Source organism: Aphelocoma coerulescens, chromosome 24, assembly GCF_041296385.1.
Source record: "Aphelocoma coerulescens isolate FSJ_1873_10779 chromosome 24, UR_Acoe_1.0, whole genome shotgun sequence".
Taxonomy (NCBI): domain Eukaryota; kingdom Metazoa; phylum Chordata; class Aves; order Passeriformes; family Corvidae; genus Aphelocoma; species Aphelocoma coerulescens.
Window position 1 is genome coordinate 3,122,516 of NC_091037.1, and position 19,781 is coordinate 3,142,296.

General features: G+C 46.6%; 1 protein-coding gene across 22 annotated transcripts in view; it reads right to left on the reverse strand.

Moving 5' to 3' along the window:
- LOC138098406 (uncharacterized) overlaps positions 1-19,781 on the reverse strand; it is a 167,649-nt gene that overhangs the window by 28,872 nt on the left and 118,996 nt on the right. For 17 of the 22 annotated variants that reach the window (XM_068994954.1, XM_068994948.1, XM_068994949.1 and 14 more), the window contains 3 exons: positions 12,330-12,361; positions 9,610-9,647; positions 9,234-9,462 (listed from right to left, as the gene is read on the reverse strand). In XM_068994954.1, the coding sequence (XP_068851055.1) occupies positions 9,234-9,462; positions 9,610-9,647; positions 12,330-12,361 (299 nt within the window). Of the gene's footprint in view, positions 1-4,849; positions 5,029-6,919; positions 7,005-9,233; positions 9,469-9,609; positions 9,648-11,618; positions 12,362-19,781 lie in introns of those variants that run through there. The other 5 variants (XM_068994959.1, XM_068994958.1, XM_068994966.1 and 2 more) reach the window with 4 other exon arrangements.

A 19,781-nucleotide genomic window follows, 5' to 3' on the forward strand; every position in this document is an offset into this window, starting at 1 on the left:
AGAGTTTAACCAGATTTGATTATCTGAATAAGAGTATTTGGATACGGTTCAAATTCCAGGGTACACAATTCCATTCTGCTTATCACGAATCCCATTTGCCACTGCATATGGCTGTTCTAATTACCCAAGTGCTATTGTGTGCTCCTCTGCTGACAAGGGCTCCCTGTGCTCCTCACCAGGCTGGGAAAGGAGGCAACAAACAAATAAATTCCCTTTTCATCCCCCAGTGGGGACCACGGGACATCCTCGTGTGCAGGAGACCTCGCAGGTGCTCTCAGTCAGCAACAGGAGTGAGAAGTGGTCACCATATTTTGAGGGAGAAAAAGCAGACTTACCAAATATTAAAAAGAAGAGGAGGTTTGGGAAAGCTTTGCTTCCTCAGAGGAAGAACTTCTGCTGCTTTCAGCTCTAACTCTGCCCGAAGGAAACACAAGCACAGCAATGCCTCCCCAGATGCAGCCACACAGGAGAGGGTTTTATTTTTACCTCTAAAGCAGCCACTCTGCCCACTGCCAGAGAAAGGGGCTGCATTTTAATCAAGGCACCGATTTTTGGAGAGGCTCTTGGGCCATTTTGGGGGTAATTCCTACATCCAGGTGCTCTGGTTTGATTCCAGAAGTGCCTTCTATGCCTTTGAGTCCCCTGCAGCCTCCAAGTGGGTGAAGGGCTCTGAGCCTCAGCAGTCTCTGTGCATCAGTGACAGATGAAGGGATCTCTGTGCACTCGGGGTGGCACCTGGATCAAAGCTGCTGCACAAATGCAAGCTCCTTACCCACCACGTGAGGGGAAAATAATAATGATAAAAAAACCCCTCGTAAGAAACACCCAGGTAGGAGCTCCACAGACTCCAATTATTCTCCTCCATCCTAAAAGGAAGACACAATTCAAGGTTCCTCACATCCTTTTGGCAGACCCCAGTTTCACTCGAGAACCTAATGAAGTGCAGTGGAACACAAGCAGCAGAACAGAAACACAAACTAAGGCTGGGAACACCATGAAATGCTTTTCAAAAGGCTGGAAAACAAAGGGGCGGGGGGAGAACAGGGGAGGCTGCAGCCAAAAAAGAACAGGGGGGCAGTTTAACAAGAGACACACTGAGATGCATTTTAAATTTCACTAAGAACAGGTTTTACCGGGTTTATTGGATAATCTGAGCTCAGAGAAGCTGTGCTGGTGGTGCTGCCAGTGGTGCTCTCCTTGGCATCCTCCCTGCACAAGTCAAGAGCCTGCAAGAGGCTTCTTTTAAGCTGTCCCACAAAGCTGAGGCCACAGCATCCCCAAACTCAGCCCAGAAAACCAGGAGCAATCAGCAAACCTGCTCAGCCCCAGAAATAACTCCCTGCTTCTCCTCCCAGCAGCACAGGGCCTGCAGCTCACCCCACTTCTGCTGCCACTTCTCTAAAGTTTCCTTTCTAAGCATCCAGCTGTGTTTAGACCAAGCCTCTCACCAAAGGGAGGAAAAAAAAATGGGGTATTGATTAGCAGGTCCCAACATATTCAGTGAGAAATTGCACTATTTTACAGAGAAGAAGAAAAAAAATAAATCTGTTTCTTCTTTCCTCTTCTATGATTCAAGTATTGATTTCCTAATCAAAAAAAAAAAAACATCAAACCAAACTGTGGTACCCCATTTTGGGACATATCTGACCCAATTCCCCTGCCAGGGGTCTTTTGGCACTCCCCAAGCAATGTCACCTGAAGTGCCCCAACATCCATGACCAATTCCAGGCTTTTCTCAGCCTATTCTACCACAAATGGCTTTACAGAGGAGAGACCACCCTGCAGAAATGCAGATTTTATTGGGTTTCACCAGCTCATTTCTCCTTGGAGCTCAGACTAAGCGACCCCATGCTTCCCCTGGAGCCAGCATGTGGGAATCCAACGGGGTGAACATTCACAGCAGTTAAAAAACCAACCCCAAACCAACCCAGAATATTCACAGACCCTCTGGGAAAACCATTTTTTACTGCCACAGTCAGATGCAATCTCATCCTGCTTCCATGCTCAGCCTCTGCCCATCCCACCATGGGTGGAACAACGTCCACTCTCAAAATCCCAAAGGAGTGTTTGACTCCAGGTCCCTGCTCTGGGTAGAATCCCACAACAGAACAATTCAGGAGCTGAAGTTCTGCTGGAAACCACTCATCAGCTTTTATTCCTTGATTTCCTGTCCAAACATTGGGGGAATATTGAGCACCGGCTTTTAAACTCGACTTTACATCACACAGGATGCCAAAATGCAATTTTTTCCCCCTTTTTTTACAGCTAGTTTCAGCTCACAGGGAGAAAGAAGAGTGGTTGGACTTCTCTGACATCATTTTATGCTTCCATAATAAATAGAAAACACATAGAAAACCCTGGAAATTCAGCAAAGAGGGGAAAAAACCAACTTTTTTGGCCTACAGCAGTGTGTGTCAAAGCAGCCAAGTTCAAACCCAGAGAAATTTAAAAGTGGAAATGCAGAGCAAATCTTTGGTGGAATTAACACTGAAAGCTGCTGGAAAGAAATAGTCAGATTTTATTTTGAGTTTACAGCCTAATTACTTTCATATAGAATCCGTACATTGGGGTTTTAAAAAATGACTTCTTCACAAATAATTGTTCCACTCTCCCAACTTTAAAGGTTACTTTTCCACAGCAGGGTTTGCACTGCCTGCTTCCAGGGTTTTTTCCTGCCCTGCCACTTCTTTTGGACTTTCCAGCACGATTATTTTCTCTTAAAAACTATTTTAAAAGACACAAATAGCATGAAATCGGAAGGAATGGGATTCTATAATAAACTGATTTTTGAGAGAGAAAAGGAGTTGGAGGACCAAGCCCCTCCCGTGTCAGAGAAGGAATTCCAAGTTCCTGGATATAAAGGAGGAGAGGGGATTGTTCCTCTCACAGGTTGCTGGACTAAGCAAGGAAATAACTGATCCGTGTTCCTTTACAAATGAAATTATTTTATCTGTTTCAGAATTGAACAACACAAGAACGTTCCCTGTCACATCCCCATCACCAGAGCAGGGCAGGACATGGGTGGGATTTAATTTCTTCAGCCTGACATCCAATAAACTCCCCCCATCCCCTTTTCCTCAGCACAGCCAAGCAAACCACCCTTTGCACGGGCAGAGGTGAGCACTGCCCAGAGCTGAAAGCTGAGCTGATAATTGCAGGGCGAGATTTGCAGCTCCACTTTTATATTGCTCTAAATCAAAAAAAAAAAAAAAAAAAAAAAAAAAAAGTTAAGACTATAAAGGAGGGATGAGGGGGGGGAAAAAGGAGGAAAGCAAAGAATATTTCAAGGTGAGCTGCAGCAGCAGCCCAGTGTGCACTTGCCAGCCAGACACAGACCTATAGATACAAGCTTGTGTGGAATATGAGCACAAGTTCGGATCTACGGGTTCGTGGCACCAGGCAGGGATCTCTGCTCACACTGCAAGGCCTGGGGGACACTTCTGGGGGGGGATGGAAAGAGGAGAAGTGTTTGTGCAGATGGAATTTCCAGGTTAGAGCGAGGAGCCTTCATTCTCTCAGCACCTTCAAGCCCCTCCTTGGAGGGTGGGGGGCAGAGTTGATTATTGACTTTGTTATGACATAAAGCCACAGCTTCCTGCACTCCCACGTGAGCCTTTGCAAGAAAATCAGCAAAATAAAATAAAATAGAATAAAATAGAATAAAATAGAATAGAATAGAATAAAATAGAATAGAATAAAATAAAATAAAATAAAATAAAATAAAATAAAATAAAATAAAATAAAATAAAATAAAATAAAATAAAATAAAATCAATAAAATAAAATAAAAATAAAATAAAATAATAAAATAAAATAAAATAATAAAATAAAATAAAATAAATATAAAATAAAATAAAATAAAATTTGAAACCAACCAAAGCAAAGCTGATCTGGGTTTCTTCCTCACAAGCACTTTGCTGGACAGAATTTCTGGTGATTACACAGTACTGAGGTTAACAGGAATTTAATTAACAAGCAGCATTGGAGGTATATCACTAAAACAGGGTAGGAAATGATCCAACAGCAAAATTTTGGGATGTAAACAGAATTACAATACAGTGCCACCCCCCACCCTGCAAAAAGCTGTCCTGTTTCCATTCTGGCAGCCTGGCTGAGGCAGGCAGAAGAAATAACTGTGTGAGAGTTGTTTTAACTTTCAGAGAAGTCATTACTGGGCTGGGGTTCTACTTTAACTCTATTTTTAAAGGCGAAAAACAAAAACCCTTTCACTCTGCTAAACAAGCTGCAAACTGCCCCTAACCCCAACTCCCTGCATTTCTTCCACACAGACAAAGATAAATGTTCTTTGGGATTCTTCTAATAAAGCTTGAAAAGCAAAGTTTTGCCACTGCAAGCAAGAGGCGTCCCCTCCTTCCCCTGAGGTTTCCAAGTTTTCTTCCCTGCATAAGGAATATTTCCCATTTTATTGGTGGGGAATCAGGCTGGAAAGGAGCCTGGCTGTGAGAGAATCACTGAGATCAACTCTTGCTCAAAGTGTCACCAACTTTTCACTTCTCTTCCTTCAGGAGACAAACTGTGTTGGTGCAAGTTAATATTATCCTCTGTAAAATCAAATGGGCACCACTTGGAAAGGGATTTTGCTATTTGGATGCTGTTAGAAAATTCTCCCTCTTTTTTTTTTTTTTTTTGGTGCAGGTTCTTAAAATAAATCACTTCAACCTTTCCAGCCTGGTAAATATGCAATTATAAAATACAATTTTCCTTCATTTGGAATCGCTGGGTGGCAAGAAACTCCTGTTGCACCCAGCAATAGATGTTAAACTTTCACCATCTGCCCAAAGGTTAGCTAAATCCATCCTCCAAGTTTCGATTCCTACGCTGACACTCACCTTAAAAGAGTCCAGCTCTTCCCAAAGTTTCCAGCAGCCAAAATTCATGCTGTAGCATCTCTGAAAAACGGGGATGGCTTTCCTGTTGGAATTTGGGCTGGAGAAAGCTCTGTCCCTGCAGTGGTCAAGGCTGGAGTAGGGCAGGGAGCGCATGGATTGTGCCCTCCTTGGGAACAGAGCTGCAAATGGAACACAACAAATGTTACCCGGCCAAAAATAACCCCAGCCCTCCACGACAAAGCTCATTTATTGCAGGGAACCTGAGGTTAAGATCCAGGTTGTCTAACAGGGCCTAATAGGTTCAGTATTTGGGGTCAGTCATTGCTGTGTGCACAAGGATTCCTTCCCATGGCAGGGAATTTTTTCCTCTGTCTCTGTTAGGTAAAACTGCATTAAGGCAGGATATTTGCTTTATATTCAGCATATCCATTCTAATACTCTTTACATTCAGTTATGTCGATGAAGTGAGCTAATTTGAATGTCTCTGGCAGAGAAATATTTGATTTTTTCGTATGAGATGATCTCACTGAAACATCCATGGGGAGGTTACACTTCTCCTCACTTTACCTAGCTCCAAAACTTTTTTTTTTTTCCCTTCTTTCCCATTAATTCCTAGGCTAATCTCCTCTCCCTGGGATAGTTCAAATCCATGAGGGAAACCGAGCTGTAACATTTGGGTGGCCTTTGCACAGGACACGTGTCCCCAGCTCTGCCCAGAGGAAACACCCAGAGCCAGACCTGAGCCAGAGCTTTGAGGAGCCCGGCACATGCTCGAGGAAAGCTGGGATTTGTTGGCAAAACCCACCCTTTTCTCCCTGCCTAAAGGAGGGCTGATCCCTGCTGCACCTCCCTGGCTACCTGATTGGCTTTTCCAGCACAAAAGGGAAGAGGGAGAGTTGGGATCCATCGCCAGAGCTTCACTTGGGAGGAAAAACGGGAGAAAAAGGGGGAAAGCAGCAAGAGCTATCCCTGGAAAAGCTGCAAATAAATCCCCACTGTAAATGTGATTGTCCCCCTCTGCATTCCTGAGGGCAGTGGGGCGCAGGGATGTCATTCCACGGCACCTGTGTGCTGTAAATTACAAACATCCAGGAACCAACCTGCTCCTTTGGCAAAACAAACTCGTGGATAATCTTTAAGACAGCAAATTGGTAAATGCAGCAGCTAACCAACAGTTTTGTTTGTTGAAAGACAGAGATTTTTAATTATTGTTTTTTTAATGAGCGCTGCTTTTTAAACAGGAATTTCACTTGTATCCAATAAATCCAGGGGGATGGGAAGAGAGCCACGGATTAGCCAAGATCTGGGGTTGGAAACGTTTCCCCCCATTGATTAATCACACAGCTATTGTACCTTGTGAAAACCTGATGAACATACACACAGTGGCAGAAAATCCATCAGAGGCAAACAAATCAATCAGCATCACCCTGTATCTGCCTCCAATGCTAAGATTACAAATAAAAAGTTCCAACCTGTACATTAAGGTAATTATATTTAGGTTTGTGATACCCTTATACTCAGCATACTTTGCTTAATTATTAATTTTATAATATCAGTGCACACAGGATCAACAAGGCTTTGGTACGTGGGACAGCCAAAAATACAACATATTTTTGTCAGTAACAACCCAATATAAAGCGGGGATTTTAGAGATTTACAGCAAAGGGAATCTAGAGGGAAATATGTAGAAATAAAATCTCCAAAGCCCCAGCATTGGGGTTTGGTCTGTGGGTGGTTTTCTTGCAAACCACAAAGCAGAAATGCCCTGTCCAGGAAAATCGATCACTACGGAATGCATTGTGTGCCTGAGCAAAAAGCTGCTTGCTGCCATTTCGTCCTTCTGCCCATAAAATCAGGCAAATAAGAAACACAACTGCGAAATAATTCCCATTCTTTTCCCCCCCAGTTTTAACCCCAGTGAAACTAGGCCTATAAATATATACACACACACACACACACGCATGCACTGTATCCTAGGTTTAAAGAGGAACTCTTTAAGGATTTCTGGGCTTGAAATAATTTTAAGGAATTAGGAGGAAAAGGGAGATACTGACTGGGAATCCAAATTACCTCAGCAGCAGCAGCAGCATTCTGCAGGATTTCCTAAGGAACGTGTGCTGCCATATTGCTAGGCCCAACTCCTTGGGAACGTATTCTGGAAGACAAAATATTTACGGATATTTTCATGGCATATTTTCAAGGAATGGATGCTGTTTTCCTACACCCAGAGGCTACAGCTTTAGAAGCAAAAGGAACAGCCAAGCTCCTACGAGAGAAATTGCCCCCCCCCCCCCCGCCCCCAAGATCCTAATTTTTCTTTTTTTTTTTGGGTGATTATTTTCCAAGGTCCCACCTTGGATCAACCCACCCGCGCCCTCCCCCTGCACGAGGAATTAAACCCGTGGAAATAAAACATTCCTTGTAACACAACCACTCCAGAAGTTTGCCAGTCCTGTTCCCACCAAAGCCATTCAGGAAAATAAACGGGGAGGCCGCCCCGGCAAACGCCTTCCCTGGCAGTTAGTAACACGCAGCAAGTCCTTAAAGTGATTAGTCCTCATCTCTAGATCCTTATCCCAAAATTCCAGCTGGAGAAAGCAGAATCAAAGAGGAGCATCGTTACCTGCTTTGGAGAAGGTTCACCAAGCAAGCTTTTTTAAGCTTGTTGACTCTTTTAACACTGATACAAGGAATAATTATTTCGCTGTGCCGACGCGATTGTTAAAAGAGGAGAAACCCCGGATTGTGGTGGCTCCGTGGATGCTATTCTTTTTGCACCACAGCAGGATTCTTGGCTGCCAGTCCAAGCTGCTTTCACTTGCCAAGTTTTAAGATGCCGGTTTTGCCTTTCATTTTATTGTTCCTTTCGCAATGTTAAAGAGCGACTTAAAAAAAACCCCCATGCACAGCTGCTATCGGGGAGGGGGGAATTATTTGAATTTTGCACAAGAATGGAGATGAGGAAGGAGCGCGCTGTGATGTAACCACAACGACACCCACAGAAATATTCCCAATATCGGGGGGGACGGGCCGGCGCTCGCCATCCCGGCGTTTCCCCACGGCACGCTCGGGATCCGCTGGGAGACCAGGCAAGGATAAAACCTAAAACCAGCCAGACCCACCAGCAACCACGGCAGAGGTGGAGGTTGACACTTCTCCCCCCTCTCAGCAACACCACCTCGATTTTTAACCCACTTAAGGCTGCTCCTCCCCACTGAGGATTTCATCCAGGGGGTGCAGGGATGATGAGGTTCGGGAGCAGCCTGCTGGCAAAAGGATTCCCCCCCTGCACACATCCTCCCACCCCATCCCACCCCACCCTTTTCCCACCTGCCCACGGTAGGATTCACCCATGCCCAAACATCCCGGCCTTTCTTGGACGCGATGCCACCGGGAAGAGGCTCCACGGTGAAACCTCCCGTCCCAGCTCCCTGCGGGGTCCTCCTCCAAACACATTCCTTTAGCGTAAGCCACCGAATTTCATTTCTAAAAATTTTTTATGATTTGTCAGTAGATCCATTTTTGATATTTTTAATTTTTTTTCCCCTGTTTTTATTTTTAAAGTTTTTTTAAAATTTATTTCGATTTTTTTTTTTTTTTTAATATTATTACTATTATGTTTTAAATCCCCAACTTCGCCACCAAGGAGTTGCTTTATTTCATTTTCCTTGACGTAGCAACAAAACTCCCGGGACTGGTGCCAAGGCTCGAGTGCATTTAAATGAACAAACAGCAACAAAAAGTTGTTTGTGATCCTTCTCAGGCTGGAATATTAAAAGCAGGATGGGGGTTATGCTCTGTGTACACTGGAAAGTGTAGGATAATGGAACTCCTCCGTCAGGGAGTCGCTCCGAGCAACCACTTGGTGCTGCAGATGTTGGAGGGACACAAACCTCAGATCTGGGCAGGGAAAATCCCCGCTCGGACACGGTTCCTTGCGTTACCCCTGCAGCCAGACCTCCACACACAAAACCCCGCTGGACACGACTCCTTTTCCCAGTGCAGAGGTGCCTGTTTATCCCGAAAATGGGAGCTGTTCCCAACACACCGTAACCGAGGGTGCAAACAGCCCTGCCACCAGCTGTTGGCGTGCAGAGCTGCCTCCACAGCAGAAGCAGAAGATGAAGCCACCCCCCGATTTCAGATTTGAAGGGAAAACCGAGCCCGACTCCAGACAAAGTTTCTGTGCAAACCCACCAGCCTCGAACAAAAGCAGCGTGAATTAATAAAGGGGGAAGAAAAACAGAAGCTCTGTTCTGAAGTGGAAGCATAAGATGTGAAATTTCAAAATCAGATGGCTCGGGCTGTGATTTCTTTCATTTAAATGAATTGATCTGTTGCTAAACTGCTGCTCTGGTGCCAAGAAACTTTTAACTCTTTCGGCTCAAAGCTCGCCGCGTTTTGCTGGTTCCTCTCTGCTCCCGACAAGGCAGCGATTAAAGCAGAGGGGAGAAGTGAAAAAGGGAGTGGGGAAGAAAAAAATCCGAGGGCATAAAAAGGATGGGGGAATGAAACCCACAGGCAGCACATGCAGAGCACAAAAGGGCCCCGGGCCGGTGCTTCGGGAGAACTTCTGCTGGACAAACAACGAGGGTCTGGCTCCTGCAGCGTTCCTAAAACTTGGAGAGGAGTCAGAGAGGCCTTTGAGCTCCACAACTGCACCTCCAGCAAGAAGTCTGGGGTAAAGCCACCAGAAACAGGGCTAGCAGCAAGGAAAACCCCAAAATGCCTGACCTGATTCACGGCAAATGTTCACTTACCGAGAATGCCTTAAGCATTTCCAACAGAACCCCCTTCCCTACACGTGTGAAAAAGAACAACCAAAAAAAGCTCTCAAAACCAGCCCCAAAAAATAACTGCTTTGGTAAAAATTTGGGTGAAAGTTCCTACAGCTTTTCTGTTTGGTTTTGGGGTTGTTTTGCCCATTTCAAAAGGGAACAAAATTTTTTTCAAAATTTGGAGATAGACATGTTGTAATTAGAGGTAATTCCAGGGGGAAAATATTTATGTGTAGAGCAAAAAAAACCCCAAAAACACCAAAAAAAAAAAAAAGGAAAAAAAAAAAAGAAAAATATATTTACATATCTCTATATCTCCCACTTTCCAGTTCTGCTGCAGTTCCCCCTAAACTGCTGCTGCTTGCTCCAATCTGCTGCCTGCTTAACAACGGAATGACAGGCAACATCTGTTTGTATAGAAGCCAAGATCAAGCCTTCAAAATTTTTTTGGCTCAGTTTCTTTTTTTTTTTTTTTTCTACACCCTCCCCTTGAAAAAAAAAAAAAAATAGAAGCAAAAGAAAAAGTAAAAGCGCCCAGGAAGATTTTGAAACAACTCAAGTGAGGCTGCAACTCTTTTCCCCCTTGAGTTATTTCAAGGTACAGGACTTGGAGGAGAACTCTTTCCTTCTCTCCACCCTCCTCCCCTGCTCTCCCCACCCTTCAGCCTCTCTCTTGCCCCATGCTATTAATAAAGTATCACACAAACTGGGGAAAAAAAAAATAATCCAACGTACCTTGATCCCTAAAAGGCCACTCCCTCCTATGGGGAGGGAGGGGGTTCTTCAGGAGGCAACTAAAAACAAATTGCACGGGGAGGGGAATGTGGGATTCAGGGACTGGCTTGCCACAATCCTCTCACCCAGGCGGGTTTTTTTTTTTTCCTCCTCTCCTCCATTTTACAGACTGTTAAAGATATTGTTTGCAAAATCAAAGGGATTGTTATGAAATAAAAAAAAGACGCGGGTGATTAAAATAAATAAATAAGTTAAAAAAAGAGAGAGAAAAAATATTTAAAAAAAACCAGCCCGGCTCCAAATGCAATTCCAATGAGTAACAATGTCAGGCTACTGCCAATTCTGTGGCAAATCGGGAGAAAGCACAATAATTCCACATGCTGAGATGTGAACAACTGGAAAGGAACCAACTCTCGGGAAGTCACAATGAAAACTATCCCAGTGCCCCCACCCCCAGCCCCTCTGCCATCCTTTCGGAGGGTACAGGGGGAGCTTCTCTCCAGAGGGAGGGGGGAAAAAAAAAAATTAAGCCACTAATTTAACAAAAGGAAAAGGCAAAACAACAACAAGATCATCAACTGAAGCGGTTTGAAAAACTCAGGGAATGTTTTATTCGCTGGAGATTTGGGACAACGCCGCTGCATGCACATGTATGGAAAAAAAAAAAAAAGGCAAAAAAAAATAAAATAATCAGACAAGTTGCTAAGGAGACTTGTGTAAACTGGGAATCCAGGCACATTTCTGGCCTTTCCCCCCATATTCCATCTCGTATTCCGATCACGCACCACTGCGGCACGATTGCACCAATGCACTGCATTAATCTTGGCCTTAAACGGGCTGCCTGGCAGAGCAGAGCGTGTGTATGGATCATCTTTCAAACTTAACAAGTTAAAGGCAGCCAGGGTGGCGGTGGGTGGGGAGGGCTGGGGGGGCGGGGACCTCGCTGCTGAATATAAAATATAGGAGCCGAGCTTAGTAAGGGAATTTTAAAGAGGAAGTGTTACCCGGGCAGATACAGAACGCTGCGAGGCTCTCGCTGCGTCTCTCCCGCTCCCCTCTCGCTCTCTCTCCCTCTCCCACTTCTCCTGACACAATCCCCACTCCCTGGCAGATGTCTGAATCCCTGCCAGATCTAACAATGTCCGACCCACTCGCTGCCACCAGACGCTGGGGCTCGTTCTCCCGGCGCACTGGGGTCATATATACATATTAAACAACCTTCCCTCCTCCCCCCCTCAGCGCCTGCTCCCAAAGCAGACACTTGGATGCAATATTTTCACCTTCCACTTTTGGGAAGGGGCAGATCAAATCAAAGCCTGAGCTATTTGTGCGTGGTGCCTGCTGACCTTGGCTGGGACAGAATTAAACTTGGTGGGTTTGTTTTTTTTATCCCCTGTTCCTTGATTTGGGTGCAGGGATTCCATCTCTTTCTTTAAGCCCTCCTTCCCTCTCTCCCCATCTCAAATCCTCTCCTGCTGATGGACAGCTCGGTGGGATCATTCCACATCTGCTTTTCCTGCTCCTTTTGTGCCCTGCATTGCGTGAGATGAGGATTTCTATCCTCACACGAGGAACCCGGGAATCTACAAATCCAACAGCAGCGCACACGGGAAAAGCCAATTTCATGGGCCGTGCCTTGGAGCATTATCCCACTTTCAGCTCCCACTGAGCCACCTGGTCTAAGGGAAAGTCTTCCCAGAGCAAGGGGCTGGAATGAGGTGGGCTTTAAAGTCCCTTCCAACCCAGACCGTTCCGGGATTCTCTGAGTGAGGGGTTGTACCGAAGGCAGCGCATTCCAGAACGGGAGGGAACCCAAAGCTCCCTAAGGAGCATAATCTTTGCTTTCCACCCGGGACAAAAGCACAGGAGAAGGAATTCCTTCTGCTCAGCCTCAGAGGAGTCTAGTCCACTCATTATTCCTCATTTTTCTTCCATAGATCTACTGGAAATGGGAACATTTGACTCACCTGAGCGCTTGTCTTTGCTTGGGAGGAGCCACCTAAAAGAAAAATACCAAACCAACAAGTTAAAACTGTTCATTTGAGATTTGGCTTTTGCCCTAACATTAAGGAAAAAGCAGAAATCATCACAAAAACATGATTTTTGAGTGTTTCTCTGAGTTAAATATTCCCCTTCCCCTAGCCTGCTCAGTTCCTTTGCACAGGCTGGTGTTTCTGTCCCAAACCCAAAAACGTGGGACTGAGCCCCTGGCACAGGGTGCTCAGAGAAGCTGGGGCTGCCCCTGGATCCCTGGGAGTGTCCAAGGCCAGGCTGGACAGGGCTGGGAGCAGCCTGGGATGGTGGGAGGTGTAAAGGTGGAACCAGATGAGCTTTAAGGTCCCTTCCCACCCAAACCATTCCATGGATCTGTGACGAAAAGCAGAAGAGGCAAAAAGATGCTAAACCCCACTGCAGGTGAAGCACCAGGTGCTTTTCACACCTTCCCACTTCTGGGCCCTGAGGTTTTCAGAGGAATTTCTGGTGCTGAGGTTGACTGAGCGGGGCTACATTTTTGTTTTGGTTGCCAACTGGAAGCCACTATTTTTATCCACAAGTCCCCCAAAGCATCTGTTTCCCTGTAGCTATTTCAGATTTCCTTTTATAAGACCTAGTTAGAGGTGTATCATTATTTTCAACCGTTACTCTGTGCAGCCACACTCCCACTTTATCATCATTACAAGTGTCGTTATCTGTGCACTTGAATTTAAAGGAGAGAGAGAAAATCCTCGCAGGGGGGCTGAGAGTTGCTTCCCCTTGAGAAAATATTTTTGGGATAATACCTGCCACTCGGAACAAGCTGGTGCATCCTGATGAAAGGAAAAGCAATCCCAAGTTTTCTGGGCAAAGAAACATCCACAGAGTAGACAAATCCCCGAAAAAGAAGGAGAAAACCCCACTCAAGGGTTCCTGTAACATAAATGCAGCTCAGGTAATTTAATTTAGGAAGCCTCTTCCCTTCTGCAGTTTCCCTCATGGATCCACCTTGCTGCTACTGATGGGAGTTTTTATTGCCTCATCACCCCAGTGACAGCCAAGAAAATGAGACTTTTTTCTTCCTTCAGCAGGCAAAGCACCCCTTTTTTGTTACAGGTACCACAATATGGGCAAAGAAGCATGAGACCCAAATTCTGCAGCTCTGGATTCAACCTGAGGCAGAGCAGCAGTGATGCCTGAAACTGCAAACACTCAGATATGCCATGAAACCACCACCAGGACATGCAGAATTTCCATTCCTGACAAGCAACAGCTCAAATTCGACCTAAGGCTGCTGATATTTGGAATAAAAGCTGACTCGCTGTCCCAGAGCAGGGTAAGTGCATCAAGTGGTGAAGAGAATCACGCGTTAGGAATGGTTTGGCTGAAATTTTTCACACCTGTCAAGGCTTTCTAGCAAGAAATTTTGACCTCTAATTGCCCTGTTCTGGAAATCCCACAGAGAAAAGACAATCTAGCTTTTCCCAGCTTGAAATGAAAGCTGTGACAAAGAGACCAAAGGCAAATTTTACAACCAAAACAGGGCAGCTGATCCTGTAAACCAATCTAGACTCACAAACCTTCAAGCACAAATTAATTTAGCAGAAAATAGATGGGGACACACCTGAAAAAAGTGTCCAGAAACTGTCCTTCCTTCTTCCCTTCCCTCCTGACATGACAGGTACCAGGGGGACAAACCTTCATCCATCAGATTGTGACAGTTGCAAAGAACTTCTTCGATTAAGTGGATTTCAATGACCAGAACTTACTAAAACACAGCTCTGGAGGTACAAAACTGATTCTTCTTTGCATTGATCCTTTCAGCATTGCTCCTGGACACTCATTCTTTGGGAATCTTACCAAAGCCAGGGAAAAATGTACCCTCCCTTCATTGCCTGGTGTTGCCAGCCCTCAGTCACCGATCCAGGCTGTTTGTCACCGTCACCAGGCTCAGGAAAGGGCATTCATTCATGTCCTTCAAATTTTCTCAGCTTTCTGTCCTTAATTTCCACCTTTAAACTGTTTCCCCCCTGTAGGCACATGGGGATGGAGCCCTATTTTAACCCTAAAGTCAAGGATTTCAGAAAATGACCTGGATTATCAGTTAAATTCACTACTGAAATGGTCACAGGCAGAGGATGGGAGCAAGGGGAGCAGCTGAGATTTCCAGGAGCTGACAGAGGAAGTGCACAGCAAAGCCTGGGATTTATCTCACATCTCTTGGTTCCAGTCCAAATGCTTAAACCACAACATCATCCTTCAGGCCTGGGACACCAACAGAACCTTTAACCCTCATGCTGGAACTTCCTGAAGCATTTCCCATCATTTTTATAGCACAGGTGGCCTCCAGGCTGGGGCAGGATCCTGACCTGGCTGCCCAGGGTTGGAAGAACCCAGCCCAGTTCGGGATCTGTTGGATCTCAGCCCATGCTGGGTTTAATATCATATTTGGGCATTTCATGACAGGGTCCTCCACATATTTCTGCCTCAGCTGGGCTAGGGCAGTTTGCTGGGAGCTGAGAATAGGGAGGGAGAACTTTCCAGAAATAATTTCTCACTGGGAGAGCATCCCCTGCTACTCCTTTCCAAATGGGGGGAAAAAAAAAAAAAAAAAAAAAAAAGGAATAATGGGAACTTCAGGAAAACTGGATAGTAATGAGTAGAATTTCAAAATAATGTTTAAGCACAAACTGACAAGTTTTCTTGGCAATTTGTGGGGAGGAAAGAGGGAGGTCTTCTACTGTCCAGAACATTGCTTTTTAGTAGGTATAAAACCACTGCCAGCCCTTCAACAGACCCAGCCAAAAAATAAAATTAAATACGTTGAATATCACAGCAAGAGTGATGGCTGGAGAGGGAAAGAAGGAGGAGTTAAAGAGTGTCCATCTTGTCAATCCAGATCACCTCAATCCGTGGCTGTGCTGCCAGGGATACTTCCATGATTTGCCATGGCTTGGAGGAAGTCAGCAGCAATTTTGGGGATGTTAAGGAGCTGACAGCATCCAACGAATAAATGGAGAGGGCTCCTTACAGCCCAGTCACCAAAGGAGAAGGATCACCAGCCTTTGGGATGATTCGCTCACAATCAAAAGCCAAAAAAATGCAGCTCCTGGGCTGCTGGACACAGCCACAGGAGAGTGCATCGTTCCTTCCCACCACCCCCTTCCAGGCTGGCTACAAAACTCATCTCTGGTGAGAGGAAACAGGGGTGGAACAGGCTCAGGAAGTGCTTCACCCGCTGCTGGCAAACTTTGGGGAGGTACCCTGATGTCTCTCTTTGCAGATCTAAGACCAGCAGAGCTGAGTTAAAAACACAGAAGCTGAAATCAGCCCTCCCAGTCCGAGAAATGCAGCTTTTCCCTCCTCTTGCTCGTGTGGGATTGTCCCTCAAAGGCTCTAAAGGCTGAACACGTAGAAGTTGGTCCCGTCTGTCAGAGCAACATCCACTGCTGCAAACCGGGAGAGGGAGAAGTGCTCCAGACCTGCTTTAGATTAGGAAGAGACAGGAGGGATAAAAAGAGCATCTGACACCAAAATAAAACTATTTTGGTCACTGCCATCTCTCTTATTCTAAATGAAGCAATTGTGGGCTCCGTTTGTTTTGCATTCATAATTAGCAGACGGAACAGATGGCAAAGGCGTCACTTAAAGCCACACGTCCGACAAAATAACCCAGGCTGCCAGGGCCGGTTCGCACTGGGAACAAGGAAGCCTTTCCCCTCTCCTTCCCATTGAAAGGCATCCCAAAGAGAGGAGCCAGCAAATGTTTGCATCGAGCAGGGGATTCACCACAGAAAGGAATGCATTGTGTCGGGAGGATGCTGAGTGAGGGAGGAGAGGGCGGCAGCAAATGGATTGGGGAGGGAACAGAAAATAGGGATGGGAAGGAGAGGAGCAGTGCCAGGAACGCAACGAGGGGCTCAAGGAAACACAGAGTCCCTCCTGCCTTTAGTTCTGGGCTTCGGGAGGAGGCTGGAACATCTGGGTTACATTTCAAAGACAGATGGATAGGAGATGTTATCCATGAAGGTGTTGTCCCACATCCATACCTGACTCCTTATCCTCTCCAGACCCGTAAGGACACTGGAAAACTCATGGAGAAACTCCCCAGAGCACAACTCCCCACCCCTGGAAGTGTCCAAGGCCAGGTTGGGAGGGGCTTGGAGCAACCTGGGATAGTGGAAGGCGTCAGGGGGGAACTGGATGAGCTTTAAGGTCCCTTCCCACCCAAATTCTGGGATTCTCTAAAACAAGCAAAGCACAAAGTTTAAAGCAGCACCCACTGCATGAGGATAGTTCAGAGCTACAGCCAGGACAGAATATTTCACCAAAAATCATAAACCACATGTAGCACTTGCATCCTGTTTGCCTCACGCACACGGAAGGAATGGGACAAAAATACCCCAAAACCAAACCACGTATGACTTGCTGAAAACGTGGAGGTCCTGCTCTACTGGGTAGTGCTGCACCTGTGACCCAGAGCACAGGTATGTGACATCTCAGAGGGAGAACTCCCCTGGGGAATCTCTCCTGGCAGCTCATCCCCTCTGACAAAGCCCCTTTATTCAGTCCTCAACCTCCTACAAAGCCCCAACAATTTAATCACGGCGAGCACCCCCTGCTCCTTGGAAAGGAAAAGGAGCCACAGAACTGATACAGTTTTGTTCCTTTCATAGCCTTGTGAGGTGCTCTGGCAGCCCTGCTGATGGGCTACAAGAGGATTTTGGCGTGGCGTTCCCTGAGCACCGTGGATAAGCTGTTCCCAGCATGGATGAGCGAGCAGGATCAGGGCACGGCCTGATGGGCCATATAATAAACATCAGGAGCCTCGCCTCGCTCCTGCTGCAAACCTGCCAGCAATCCTGAGCTTCCCGAGCCACTGCAGCCTCCAAACCTCCTCTCTGATGCCATTAAAATGCTAATAATGGTGAGTCCTGTCCAGCTCCTGCAGCCACAGGCCGCGCTCAGAGGCTCCAAGTGCGGTGGTAAGTGTGTGCCTCCGTGGAGCTCTGCTCCCTCTGATGTTGGAAATGGATTAGTGGGGATGCTCAGGAGCACTGCAGCCTGCTCAGCTGAGCCTCAGGCACACAGCAGTGCCTGGAGAAAGAGCTTGGATCTCCAGGGAAGAGCACAGGCTGAGGGGTCTTTGGAAGAGCACGGAGCTGGAGAAAGAGAGATAAATCCTCAGAGAAGCAGGGAGAGGCAGGACCCAGAGCTGCTATTTCCACCCATCTCTCCTGGACAAAGAGCCCTGTGAAAAGCTAAAACCTCTCTGGGAGGAACACGTTGACTGAACCCCATCTATCTGTGGGACATCATCTTCCTCCACCAGCTGGTTCCAAACTTTTGGGACACTTTGCTCCTCTTTCCTCTCTGTTTTCACTTCATTCCTCACTCTGATTTCCCTTCTCTTTGCAGCTTCCTGACCATCCATGAGCTGAGGGCTCTGTGCAAGACACAGCTCACCCCGAGCATCCCTGTGGCTTCCCCCCAGCCTCAGCCTCACATGACATTTGCTTTTTGTTACCTCCACTGGCTCTAATCTCCCTGCTTTTCCCAGCTGCTCCATAATCCAGGAGAAGCACTGCTCCCCCATGCCAAGTCATCAGGACACAGAGCCCCGGGACAAAGCTTAATGCCCTCCAAATTTAGAGCTGGACATTGGTCCACTGGCACAACATTGAAACATCCAGCAACTGCTCTAAATTAGGAAACTGCTCCACAAACGCTCTTTTGCCTCGACTGGGAATTCCCTTTGGAGTTGTAAGAGAGAGATTTGCTCTCAGTGCACTGCCCTCACCATTTCTGCAGCTCACAAGGTCCATAAAACCCTCACAGGGGCTGCAACTCTTGCAGGTCAAACTCACACAGTGAGAAATCTGCCCCAGTGATCTCGGGCTCGCTCCACAAAACGGCTCCGATTCCTCGCACAGAAATTTGGGGATCTGAGGTGCCCAAGAGAGTAAATTCCCAAAGTGTCAGGCTCAACTCAGTGTGCTGCCATCCATGTTCCACCCAGCCCTGTGCATAAAATGCAGCGACCATAGCAAATCCCATGGGAAGTCCTGGAAGAAGATCCATTTCTGCAGCAGAGCAGTGGGAGAAGACCAAGGAAATGAAGAAGGATGTGCTGCCCATCCAGGCTCTCAGTGCCTTTAACACCCAGCTGCCAGCTGCTCCCTCGTGTCCTGACTCACCACAATTCCTGCTAAAGTTGTGGGGAGAGAAAGATGGAATTTCCACGTTTTCAGTGGAAGAAATGGATTCAGTGCACTGAGAATTGCTCACTGATGTGCTGCCTTTGGCGCTCACCTGGCAAAGGGGAAACCTGGGCTCTGCTCCCTGCTCCTGCATTAAAGCATCAGCAATTAAAATGCACAACCAGCCCTCAAAGCTGTAATCTCATTAAAAATAGGCACTGAAATTAAACAATTCACCAGCCCAAGCCTTCCTAGAGCCACTGGAGGAGGCTGGAAGGGGAATACCCGCCACAGGACCCTGCCTCTGTCAATACTTGGTTATTCATGCAAAGCAGAGCAGCATTAATGCAGGCTGGAATTCAGCACACATTCCTGCAGGCTGGATGGGGTTCAGATTTCCTGGAGGAAGGGAGGTAACCAGAGCAGCCTGTCCCACATCTGAGGTGACCACACGGAATGCTGAGACACGCGAGGGAAAGGAGCTGCTGCTGCTGCCTCCCACTCCTCCTTCACCCTGCCAAACCCAGCCCTTAAAGCTCTGAATTTCCACAGAATCCCAGAATGGTTGGGCTTGGAAGGGAGCTTAAAGCTCCTCTAGTTCCATGCCATGGGCAGGGACACCTTTCACCATCCCAGGTTGCTCCAAGCCCCGTCCAACCCGGCCTTGGACACTTCCAGGGATCCAGGGGCAGCCACAGCTTCTCTGGGAAACCTATTCCATCCATTCACCACCCTCACAGGGAAGAATTTCTTCCTAATATCCAATCTAAACCCACTCTCAGTTTGAAGCCCTTCCCCCTTGAACCATCACTGTCCCAGTTTGCTTTGGGAAGGCTCAAGGCAAACACTTCATGTTAAGCCTGAAGAAAAAAACAATGGTGTGAGGGGAAAAGATTCCCTTTTGGTGTAGATTTTTCTCTCTCAACTTCCCAATTCTCCCAGTGATCCCCCTTCCTCCCTCCCCCCTAAATCAGCCCATTATTCACAGATAATTCTGCCCCAGGAACAGATGAACCCCACTGAAATCAAGGGTTGTTTTAGGACTTCTGATAACTCAGTGCACATGTAATTTAGGCCCTGAGTCCAGCAGTGCCAACACATCCCTGCCCAGGGCTTAATCAAAGCAAAAAAGGCATTTGGAGCTGGATTTCAGCAGGACAAAGCTGGGGTGATAATTCCATGAGCACACACGGTTCACAGGCTGTGTTACCATGGGATCTCCACCCCCAGGTGTCATTCACTGCA